The sequence below is a fragment of the Semicossyphus pulcher genome, unplaced genomic scaffold (genome assembly GCF_022749685.1).
Source record: "Semicossyphus pulcher isolate SPU_LCO1_2020_fin unplaced genomic scaffold, fSemPul1.0.p SCAF_1, whole genome shotgun sequence".
NCBI classification, from domain to species: Eukaryota; Metazoa; Chordata; class Actinopteri; order Labriformes; family Labridae; genus Semicossyphus; species Semicossyphus pulcher.
In genome coordinates, this window is record NW_027211603.1 from 12852433 (window position 1) to 12865360 (window position 12928).

At 40.9% G+C, this 12928-nt stretch overlaps 1 protein-coding gene across 1 annotated transcript in view; it reads right to left on the reverse strand.

Moving 5' to 3' along the window:
- Nucleotides 1–2524: 2524 nt before the first annotated feature.
- The window catches only part of gpc6a (glypican 6a), a 162442-nt gene continuing 152038 nt past the window's right edge, over nt 2525–12928 (reverse strand). Inside the window, exons 8-10 of the mRNA XM_069657950.1 lie at nt 8176–8306; nt 5441–5616; nt 2525–2742 (exon numbers count right to left, since the gene is read on the reverse strand). Coding sequence (XP_069514051.1) covers nt 2525–2742; nt 5441–5616; nt 8176–8306 — 525 coding nt within the window. The remainder of the gene's footprint in view (nt 2743–5440; nt 5617–8175; nt 8307–12928) is intronic.

A 12928-nucleotide genomic window follows, 5' to 3' on the forward strand; every position in this document is an offset into this window, starting at 1 on the left:
GCTTTAGTATGCTACATGAAAAGCGCAGCCTCTTTGAGATGCTCACAGCAGCTGTTAATTTGTTACATCGATGGGTTTGGGGAAGCCCCCTGTTGTGAGAAAAGACTTTCTTACTGGCTGTATGAAAGCATTTCAGGTGTTTATGAGCTGATGGAATTAGATCCTCGAGGCACATCCCAGCATGAGGATGGCTGCATCGACTCTTTTATGAAACGGGGAACATTTGCTCTCCACCGTACACTGCAACATCTCTGGGACCTCTTTTCTGTGTGACCTGAGGTCACGGCCATCGAGCTGCGTTGGTGGAGTGCAAGCTCTTGCTCCATGAGCCTCTGCAGCCTGTTGGAGGTTGAAGCCCGTAGGAAATGGTATAAAGAAGGTTATGAATAGTAACCCTAGTTCTATAAGTGCAGTCCGAGATACTCTAACCTTGGCCTCCTGCTTCTCTTTGAGTTGCTGACATTGTTTGTGCATTTTTAAGAAAACACTCCCACTAACATCACCTGTAGGCTCTAGGGGTGGTAGGTCCGTTCAGAATGGCAAATTTATGTTTGCTGCTCCATGATATGTGCGGGGGTAAACCTGCAGAGCCTGTCAGAGGCCTCTGTGCAAGCTCACGGAACTAGGGTTACAATCTGTAACCTTCTATGTAGACAACAAAGACATAGACAAAAAAAGTTAACACACGGGAGCCAAGAAAGTAAATGAAAATGTCTTAAAATATACCTAACACCACTTCTACACTCTGAGTCCTCTGAGGAATAAAAAGGGAAATGTAAACTGTTTAAATGGATCTTCAAACTGAGGAGAGTAAGTCAGGTAACTGAATATTATTAGCAGGCTATTGTTGTATAATGGCTTAGTGTTGTTGCAGAAGCTCTTGTTTTTTCATTTTACAGGTGATCAAATAACTTTTAAAAACAATAATACATAAAAAATTAGGGATGCACAATATTATCGGCATGTTATCGGTATCTGCAGATAATTGCTTGAAAATGACATATCAGCATCGGCTGATATGTCATTTATCTGCCGATATTTTCCGCCGATAAAACAACGCTTTAATTATGCATATGCTCAATGATTCCCTAAAAAAGCTTGTAGTAACGCTACGACATTAACTTGGCACGAGTGTGCGTGCACACTGCCTGCGCAAAGTTATCAACAATATACAAATAAAGACTAAAAAGTCACTGAAACTCGAGCCAATGAATAGAAGTTAAACAACTTTCACAACTCTTAACTAGCTAACAGTTAGCTCAAATTCTTGTCATTTTACCGGACTTAACATCAAACACGCCGAATGGATACATGAATGTGTAAGTTCGATCACTGATGTCTCCGTAGGTGCAGTGAACAAGTCCGGGCATGTCTCCCTAACTGCTGTGTTTCGGGGGGATGCTGCATTCAGGTGCGCTCAGAAACGTGAGTGATCAGACACGTGACCTTTTGTACAACGCCTCTTCCATCAAGCATAAAGAAGGGTGCAAGATGTCGGTATGGCAGCTTTTGGCCACTACAATAAGAGTAGGCTTGATATCAATATTATTATATATTGTATATATTCCACTACAGGGTAGACTTGATGTATCGGTAATATGTCGGTATTGAAATATCGGCAAAAAGGGTTGGAAAATATCGGCACATCGGATATCGGCAAAAAATCCAATATCGTGCATCCCTATTAAAAATGTTAACTAAACCAGTAAGATTACATTACTGTATACCTCCCAGCGAAATACATACTGCAACTGTTTAGAAGTACAATACAATCAGTTAAATGATCTGAAAATATAGATCTTCTCTCTCTATGGGGTGGACGTTTCGGGTAGCTTTATAAACGTATGAAGCCGACAAAAATAATCTGTGCAAAGTAGTTCTCTCTGTGCAGCACATCAGCGCTTTCTGAGAGATAATCAAATGTGCAACTATAAAGTGGCTGTAAGAACTGCTGCTTCCTGAAGCCACACCGATACGACCAAACGGGAAACCAGGTGAGCCACGAGCGCTGTACAATCCTGTGCTGACCGATCAAAAACTGTGTAGCCTGCATAAAAAAACAAAAGAAAAATGTTTTTTGTTTCCCAGTTAACATCATTTCCATGCATGCACACAGTAAGACTTTCTCCTTCTGTTCGAGGGGGACAAGACGAATAGGATAAAATCATTTTCACAACTTCCTCGTACAAAGGAAAAATAGATTCCCCTTTGTCTGAAAAATCTGATCAGATGGTCTAAAAGAGAAGCACGTTCTTCGAAACCAACTTGATATAATGAGAAAACACCACATTTCTTTTTTCAGAGACGTGAAAGCTGGTTCAGCGATGGCACCGAGCATTCTTTGGGGGGACGAGCAGGATGCAGCGCTGCACTCACTTCCAGTCCGATCATCTCACACTGTAAGCAATTCTCCACAGGTTTCCAGAAGGTTCTACATGTCCAGTGAGGGAACAGCAGTAGAACTTGCTGTTAAACATACCGTATACAACAGTATTGAAGTCTGTGTTCAGGCCACACCCATGTATTATCTCCATTGAGTCTGCATCGCCCAGAGTGTGAAGGCAAACATCACCAGCAGTAGGGAGGGTCCGCGGGACAGCGAATTCCCCGCCGCTGCTGCTGCTGCTCGTTCATCGCTTCTGTCAGCTCCGATCACCGGAGCTTCTGTTCCTACAAAAACAAACTCTGTCGTGCAGCCGTCAGAGCAGCCGCTGCCACTGCCGGAGCTGCTGCCCTCGTCACCTGAAGGAACACAAACACACAAAGTTTGTTAGCTAGCTCAGTCGCTAACGAGAGAAAAGTTCACACAAAAAGCCGTAATAAAGAGCCGTAATTGTACCATCAAGTCCTGCTTCACTACTTTTGAGAGAAGTTTATAACTCCCCCGGTTCTCACTTACACCGCACCTGAACTTATCCGGACATCACTCAGAGGAGCTGTATGTGAGAATGCAAATGTCAGACTCAGTCGAACCGGGCATTTAACAGACTTTACCCCGCCATCTCCTGAGAAATAAGTCTGTGTAACATCTGATTGAGGCGATGTGTGAACACAGCAGGAAATTGTCCAGAGCATTCACAGTGAGCGAGTGGGCGTGTTGATGACGTTGATCGGGTAGCACAGAGTTCAATTGCTCTGTACTTTTTCCTGTTTTCCTGTATATTGCTTTTCACTCTTTTGTTTGTTCTGCGGAAACATCCTAATACATGCTGTACTGATATCAACAAAACTTCTCCTCCTCTGCACACTTACCCCATGCTCAGCATAACAGAGTTTTTCAAGTTGTAAAGTTTAGTAGTTCAAGAAGCTTGCTATGATTCAGCACAGAGCTCACTGTGGAAGACTAGCGTGGACTGGCTAAGACGTTGGATCGTTGGATGAAGGGATCTGCATTTTGGGATGTTTTATTTAAATGTATTAATTTCAACAATACAATTTCAACACTTTTGTCTGAAGTGCTGTTGTGACCGGCCCTTAAACTGACAATCTCGAAGATTTCAGTTTTGTTCTCTTGGGTGCCTCCTAATGGCGATATACAGTAATTGTGGGAGGACACTTCTTATTTAACCAGACATCCAGGTTGGCTCCCTTTGTCACAGTTGTCACGGTTGTTCCTCGCTGACGGTCACTTTCCTTTTTAGACTGTTTGCCTTCATCTGAGCGTTGAAGTTGTTTCTTTTTCTTTGGATTTTATTTTTGAAGTTGTATCTGTAGTCATCAATCTTTTCTTTGTTTGTTCAGCCATAGTAGATTACTGTTTACTTGCAACACTTGCAGAGACCGGAAAAGCAGCCACTTAGCCCGCCTACTCTCTCTGGCAGACCAACCACTGCTGGCTGATGGAAAATGCGTCACTAACTGGGCGCTGCTTGTGATTTTTTCCGTGAATGTCACACCAGACACCCACTCCATAATTCTACTATGTACTGCAAATGCAAAGGCTTTCATCAGTGGGCCATAGGCTCATATATATATATATATATATATACACATATCTATAAATGTGGGTTCAGTTTCAAATCTGTATGTTGGAGTAATCCCCAGCACCCGGTTGTTCAAAAGGTTTAGTCCAGATAAGAATTGGATTTGGAAATCCACTTTTTTTCCATCCAGGATCAGTTAATCCATCTTACTTTTATCCCGGTATTAAAATATTAAATATTAAAAAAATGTCTGAAGTATCAACATCTTTGTAAAAATATTGTATTGTTTGACCAATTTAAAAGTTGTGTAACATTTTGTTCCTGTAATCCAGCCTGAATCCTCCCCTCTGCTGGGATCAGAGTAATCCAGATTTTTTAGATTAAAGTTATCCTAATCCTACCCCAAAGTTTTGAACAACCCAAACTGGAGGTTTTATCCAGATAAAAGCCAAGATTGGATTACCCGATCTTATCCGATTATGAAATCCTTTTTTTTCTTTTGAACAACCCGTTTTCAAGATTTGATCCTATCCGAAAGCTTTAATCTGTTCAGACCACCTTTGAACAACTGGACCCAGCCCTGCTGTGAACGCCAGGTTTCACACAATTTTTTCTGCACGCTGCACTTTGTGCGTCACAAAGTGCAGCGTGCAGGCTTTGGAGAGCTGGCCAATCACAAGAAAGTGGGCTTGTAGGGGCAGGGTTTCTTAAAAGGACAGAGCTGACTGAGTCGTTTCAGGCAGAGGCTGTATGAGGGCCTGCACAGAGCACCAGAGTGAGAGAAATGAGTCTATGTAACTGTAAATGATGCTAAGATACTCCACAGGTATCACAGAGTGAAATATGAAGCTTGAAATTAGCATAATACCTCCCCTTTAAACAGAGGCATTTCATTAGCACAGTAGCAAAGTATAGTTCTCTTTTTAGCCTGCCTCTGTGAGAGATGTAGCTGCAACAATTTTAGTCGCCCCGGCTCCAGCACTGAGTCTCTGATGTTGAAGCAGACACAACTCATACTAGAAAAACAAACATGACAGCAACAAAAATTGAGTTGAGGCACAAAATTTAGTGGCAGTAATTATTCAGCCGGAGACTCCTCCACGTTGTCAGCTGAATGGGATCCACAGAAGAAAGTTTCTGTGTTGGCAGCGTTCGAGTTGTACATCTTCCAAAACATAGTCGTGGCTGTCTATCATTGTCTGTGTCACCATACCTACAGCTATTTATTCTCCTAATAATGTCACTCTTTCCGCAGCGCAACTCCCGATGCATCATGTGGAGTGGTATGATGAGTTGCTACATGAACGACACCTGAGATCTTATCTTCAGTAATAACAGTTTATATTTCTGCAGGGGAGATTTTGTGTGTTTGTGAGCGGTGTGGTGAAAATCACAACCAACATGCAGGGGGAGAAATCAATAGAGAAACTTTTCTCTCTGTATTTTACTTCCAAAATCATTATTATTATCTTTTCTCCGCCTGCGCTTCTTAACAAGCTCCAAATTGGGGAACTTACTGGAGTCCTGGAAGTAGATGTCATTCCCGTTGTACGCGTTCTTTAGCTTGTTGGTCATGACACGTAGAGCCATGATCTGCTGTCGTATCAGTGTGTCCGGCCTGGTGATGTCCACATCCACCTCCGGGTTGCTCTGCTGATTGGTAAGACCCTCCTTCACCACTTCAGGGAAGTATCTGGACAAGAAGACACGCCAAAACACTTGAATCATCTAATCCATTCGTTATCTGTATCACTTATCCTGTTCAGGGTCACGGTGGGCTGGAGACGATTCCAGCTGTCATTGGACCCTGGACTGATCGCCAGTCAATCACAGGGCTGACACATAGAGACAGACAACCATTCACACTCACACACACAGGCAATTTAAAGTCACCAGTGAACCTAACAAGCATGTCTTTGTCTTAAGACTGAGGGAGGAAGCTGGAATACCTGGAGGAAACCCATGCATGCACACGGAGAACATGCAAACTCCACACAGAAAGGCCCCAATGGTCGAACCAGGACTAAAAACAAGGGCCTTCTTGCTGTGAGGCAAACCACTGCACCTTAAAGCCCTAAGCCCTATCTGTCCACCTTTGTGTAAAATTCCAGGAGGCAACTTAAAATGGTCCTTTAAGAAAACTACATACCTGGAGTTTAACAGAAAACAATGCCCGTATTTTCTAGATTTTACTAAAGTTTGCCGGCCAAAACATTTTAGAAATAAATAATTACTGTCTCCAGAAATCATTTGAACAAGAATATCAAGCGGCATGAGTGACACTTTGTTAGAGGGAACCTACTCAATACATGACAACATTAAAAATAACAAGGAAATAAGTTAAAAAAAAGCTAATAAATAAAAATCTACAGCCCTATGACAACACATATTGGTGCAGGTAACACTCAATCTGTGTTTTATTTATTGCAGTTCCTCAAAAGCAGCATATCTGTTCAAAATGGTGCAGATATTTCCTTTATGTTATTGTTATTTTGTCACTTATAAGGGCTTTTTAAAATGTCTGTGCACTGAGCTCTTAAGAGTTCAGTCACTCTCTGATCCTATCGGCTATAGTCTGAAGTCGACATAGCTTATAGGGACAACGGTGAACATGCCGGGTGTGTAGCCAGCGGTTAGCGATAAACGACTTCTGTGTGCTGCATTGTTACAGAAGAAGAACCTGGTTTTTTTGTGATTTACTTTAATTAACGGGTCATGATGCAGATTAGTAAAAAGTCAAAATGAAGCTCTGTCAGGTCTTCCCTCAAGAGGAGAAGAAAACTACTTTTAAAATGCTCGTTTGTTGAACGGAGGTCGGATCGATCATTTCTGATGCATTCGAGGAAGTCAGGAAATATGAACCATGAACGGCTTTCTTGACACAGCGTCAAGGGAATTTATCTCAAGTTGAATTTCAGATCGAGAACGGATTGATAGCTGAACTTTTTATAGAGATTAATAAGAAGCTAAATCGTTGTCAGATGACCGCTGACGGGAGCCGGGATGTCATTACGGTGCATTGAGTTCTGCCTGCATACGCCGCAGCCTGCTGATACGTGATTGGTCAATAGTACTCGGACTACAAGTGTAGTACAAACGAAAACCAGAAAACTTGCTGTCCCTAAAATCCACGTCCCTGCCTAAATAGAGATTAGATAAGTCTTAGATAATGTCAGATAAGATTAGATTCAGTAGATAAAAAATGTCCATGTGTGCACTATAGTTTACTTTCTGAACCAAAAAACAGAAATACACTCTCCAGCGAGCATTTCATTTACGCTATCAAGCAGCATTTGTAACATTTTCCAAAGAAACTCCAGAGGTTATAGAGCTGAACAGTCATTTGAGCATCCACTGTGTCCCTTCTTCACTTACTGAAGTGTTTTGAGCAGGACTCTACATCCTTACTTTCATAACAACACCACACAAACAAATATCTCATGTGCTCGGCTAACAGGCTCAGACCATTTGAGCATTTGAAAGAAGGCAGAATTGTAAGAGCACACTTTGCAACAGGGAGCTATTTGCATGCATTATTCCCACAAACGACTTCTTTTTTTTCAAACAACAACTTAACGGCTGTTCAATGAAAATAATAAAGTGAGAAAAGCAACATATGCACAAGAGGAAGGAGTGTATCATGTTGTGGTGCAGTAATTGCAGTCCTGTTTTGTTTGTACACTTGTACATGTGTCTTACAATGTCATCATTTAACCATTCATTTTGTAATATGTGCGTATTTTGTTTCCAAGTAACAGCAAACAGATGATTTCATCACGCTCTCCTAACATGGCCCTGCTCCTGCTGACGTTTGATTATCTCTAGGCTTCAGTTTACCTTCCAGATTTAGAGCGCCGCTTTAAAAGGTGCTGGCACAAACAATAGAATTAACGTGTCTTTTATCGCACCATCTGGTGATTTTTATTCAGAGAGGGCCATAGTGACGGGGTATTTTCTCTGCCAGTGTCTGTGTCAGAGAAAACAACTCACTGTCCAATCTACTGTAGGGCTCGGGGATCCTCTACACACTGCAGCGGTGATAAGAGGGGCTGGAAACTCCACAGTCCTCCGGGAATTAGAGCCTCAGAGCTTATATAGAAGTTCTCCGTATAAGCACTAACCATTGTACTTACAGAGAGAGAGTTAATCCGGGAGCACACTGTGGTTATTTAAATCCCTGGCAGGCAGAATGTGATAACCTGAGAGCGCGGTGACTTTGCTGTGGTTATAAAAGAGGAGCAGAAGTCCTCACCTGCCCTTCGTGTGGCTGTTCCAGCACTGCTCCTCGTCTGGCTCGGTGAGCTTGCCTTTGGCACAGATATCATCCGGCAGGTTGGTCCAGAACCTCTTGGACTCCTTCAGCTTCTCTTTGATGTCTATCACCTGCCACGGGCCAAAACAGAGGACAGAAATACATTAGGATGATAATTTGGTATTTCAAAGGCCGAGAAGTGAGTCCACTCTCAAGTTTTCCATCAGAAGACACATTTTATATCGGACTGAGAATTAATTTTTAATTGATTTCACTACTTTCGGTTTAAAAAAACACATAAAAAAAACTTATTTACAACAGACACAGTTTGAATATTTGATATGAAACTGTTGTTATAAAGGGGGAAACTCAGCACATGCACTAGAAAGTTAAAAAGGTACAACAAACATGAACACAACAGGCCCCAACAGTTCCATCTCCGTGTACGACTGTGACACATTGTGATTTTAAACATTCATACGGCAGCAAAAGTTTGTGTGCATGCTCAGCCCCCGTCTGCTCATATATTCCATCAGGAGACAAGTACTGTAGGACTGCCCGGAGTTATTCTTCTTCTTCCCACTTTTTTTCGCTTCTGGTGCACTTCCATCCATATTGTGTTCATCTGTGATTCACACGAGACAGACTTGGAGTTTCAAATTTGATATTTGGCACAAGCGGTCACCCCCGACTGATTCCATCTGGACTCAGCAAGAAGTTTGAGCGGGTGACCAGTGAACAGGCGGTGTTAAAAAAAAAAACATGAGGAGTCATCATGTACAGAAGCACATTGTGTTAGATTTTGTCGACTTGATATTGTTGGTAGCAGTCATGAAGACAGAGAACAGAAAGAGCCTAAATTATCCGAGCACAAGAGTCACAAAATGTTTTGAAGAATACACTGTGTACATATCAGGTATTGAGCTTCTGTCACAGGAGAGCACAATGTGAGACAGTGAACAGCATGGACGCTAATTCACACAGACATTTGTGAGACCCTATTTTACATTTTCCTCCTACTCCTGGTCAGGTCCATAAAATCATCCTTCTCACCTACAAATCCCTCCATGCTCTGGCCCCATGGTACCTTTCTGACCTGGCAGCCCCCACCCTCTGGAACTCTCTCCCTATTGAGATCTGCAACGCAACAACCTTTCACTCTTAACTGCTCAAAACTTTCTTTTGAACAAGATCTACAATCAATAACAACGGTTACCCAGCTCACTTTGCTTTCTTTCCTTGTACTAACTTGAAAGCCTTTATATAAATCTAAGTTATTATTGTTATTTTACAACTTCAAAGAGTAGTTCAGCATTTTGGGAAAAAAAGGGGGTTATCACTTTCTTGCAGAAAGTAGATGAAGAGAATCACCACTTGTATGCGTGTTCTTAAGTATGAAGCTCGTCCAGCAGCTGGTAGTTTCAGGTGGATGTTAAAGACTGATGACTGAGGAAATGACTAGCCTGCTTTTGTCCAAAAGAAATCACCTTACTAGCACCCCTTAAATACCTACTACACCAGATATTCAGTGTAATCAATAAGTATAACAGCTAAGTTTACTGTTAGAGGGGGTTATGTGACAGACTGCTTGGCCACAGGGACTTTTTGAAGTCTAGCTTGATTGGCATCAAGAAGTCAGGAAGTCTGTGACACTCGTCACATTACACATCGCATGTGAAACCTGTTGCTGTCAGTTATTGTTTGATAACCAACAAGTTATGTTGAGTAAATTGTTGACCTTTGACATTGCTAATAGGCAAATCATCAGACATAGATTTATTAGTTGTTTTCCTCCATTGCTTATCGGTATGCTAAGCTAAGCGGACTGGCTGAGGGCTGTAGCTTCATATAAACCACACAGACATGACAGTTCTACCAATCTTTACATTTCTGTTATCATGATGAATTACAACCAGTAACAGTGCAGAATAAAACGCAAAGTGTTTGTTACAGATTAAATAGTATCTCCTTTCAAAATGACCAACATTTGTTAAAAGACAAAAAAAAAGTTCTAATGTGCATTTGAATGGAGACATTAGCAATTCCCTGGGTTTGTTAATTCAGCCTGAAAGATTGGTACAGCTACTCAAAAAAGGCCTCAGTAAGAAGAGCAGCACATGTGATCTGTGCTTTTAAAACTCAACAACAAATCAACATTAAATCCACAGATTTGTACTCCGCATCCATAAAACAAAGTGCAGCCAAAAAGCCCAGACAGATGACGTGTTCATCGTGTGTCTGTCTGTGTGTGTGTGTGTGTGTGTGTGTTTGTATTTAAATATATTTTGGCAAGAAAGAGCTGCGTTGATGGGTCACGACCTTCTCTGTGAAATTCTATTGCTTTCAACAGTGTCGCAGTTTTTTTTTCCTGTAAATTGTTTTGGACTTGAACCAATTTCTGCTGCTGCATTTTTCAGAGCTGTGAAAAGCAAAGACTGCAAAATATGTCTCAGACAATTTATGCCCATATATTTCAAAAACAACATCTGATTTCATGCAAAGCAAAACGCCTCTGTTCTTAATGTTAGTTATATTACAGCCTATCAAGGACACAAGCCTGTGATATTAATATTTGTTGCTCTGTGTTGAAGCCAACCTGCCCGGGCTGAAATCTTTGACCCTCACAACTGAAACGATTGTTAGAAGAGTTCAGTCAGGTTCGAGGTCAGGCAAAGAACTGAGGCAGGATAACAAATATAACCACCCGGAATATAAAACTAAACTTTAGGATGTGCGCATCTCCCACTTCTATAACTCTAATCCCTTTAGTCACAAGTTATTGCCTTTACCTCAAGCCTCTCCTCATTGGTTGAAAGAAAATATAGCTGCAACTGTATCTGACATATCAACCCTCTTGTTTTAAGCAAAAGGCAAGTCCTTACATTTGTTTAGTTCTGTTACATTCTATTCCCAGTGGCAATTGTGAATTTATAGGCCTCAATTTTAAGCCAATATGGCCAGCAGGGACTAAATATTGTTATGGATGAAATAATACCTATGAAAAAAACTTGTGATAAGGTTGAAAGTTCCAGAAAAGCGACTTAGTGGCTCTTGACTTCGAGATGTTTTATCAAACTACTGTTTCTGAGGTCAACACTGACCCCATAAAAAGTTCTTACATATATACTGTGTGTATATATTTTAAATAAATTGTATTAATTAATTGTAATTTGCTTCAAAACTTTTAAATAAGACGGCAGAGAAGAGGTGAGACTACAGCAGAATGGATATCAGCTGCTACACGCTGCAGCTCATCCTCTCAGACGTACAATCTCAGACTTGTGTTTAACACCTGCTCCTCTCAAGTGCTTTTTAACACGTTAATGAGTAACTCAATTATAGAGTTTTTACACTTTGTTAGACGTCCCCATATTTTTAACAGTACAGATATTAATAAATGTATTAATTTAAGCACCCTATTAGAAAATCAGGTTTCATTTTCACCTGGTATTAACACAGCAGGTACAATGTGTTAGTGTTAAAAACAGACTTAGTGGCGACAATTGCTGCTAGCAGACTTTAGCAACAAGCTAGCCTGCTTATTTACACTACCTCTGTGAGCTGGGTGAATAAATACTCCATCTCAAGCTGACTTTAGAAAACAAGAACCATGAAGTGTAGTCTGCGTACAATACACGAAAACAAGTCCTGCTATTACAATGCAGATAGAGTGAAATGTAAATATTTTGTTGTAGCATAATCACATTTGAATGAGTACTTATAAAATCAATAGGGGCTATATTTTACTGTATTTGTTTAGAATCATGTTAAAGCCATAAACAGGAGAAAGAGGTTCGATTACGAGTACAACATTGTGTAAAGTCAGACACTGTCTCAGGTGACACATTTAGCTGGAGTTTCGGGACTGTAAATGTTCTCAAACCAAATAAAGAGGAGGAAAGAGCTGCTACACTGACATGCTGCTGTAGCATCTTGGCTCTCACACACAGCGGATGTGTCAGTCCTGAATGAGTGTTATTGCCTGGCACCCTTAGGAAGTTGTGTAGTTGGCTAATAAGATGATCTTTGGCTTTGGAAGTAATACTATAGGTAACAACTGTAGTATGTAAGCTTGTTAACTTGCTTATGTTAGTTCATACTGATACACTTGGGTCCATTTCTTGCACTTTTAGGATACTAAATATCTTAAACAGCCCCATTTCTACCTCCAGGATTTCACGGGCATTTTCTGTTAATGTTTCAGCCAAAAATGTTTGATTTCGCTGCAGCTTTTTTTTAAAAGTTGCAATGAAAGTTGTGTTGTGTTTTGGGACTTTTTCTTTCTGTTTAACACATTACACATCCACTTTGAGCGACTGGGACACACGCTCCTATAAAGCCGTCTATTGGCTGACTGAGCTGTTTGCCTTCTGACATCACTTGCGGTCGATTTCAGTGTCAGGACTCTGAATAAATGTGTAATAACACTAAAGTCAATGTAAAGTCATGAAATGCTCATTTCTCACTGCACATGCACATTCAATGCTATCCATATGCACAAGGGAGAATCTTCTGGAATCTTTCTGGTGCTGTGGCAGTTTAAAATAATGAAATGAGACGGGGTGATTACTGTCTCACTGTACAAACAGTCTTTGAAATCAGTGATGACACAAACATCAGTAAGAAGTAATACAGTAAAAGATGCCCTCCGATGTTTTACATCATTGCAGACATCAGGGGATCAATATTTTGAATATCAAAGAAGTGACTCTGGTGATGTAAATGACTTCAAACCATAGACTGTAAAAAGATG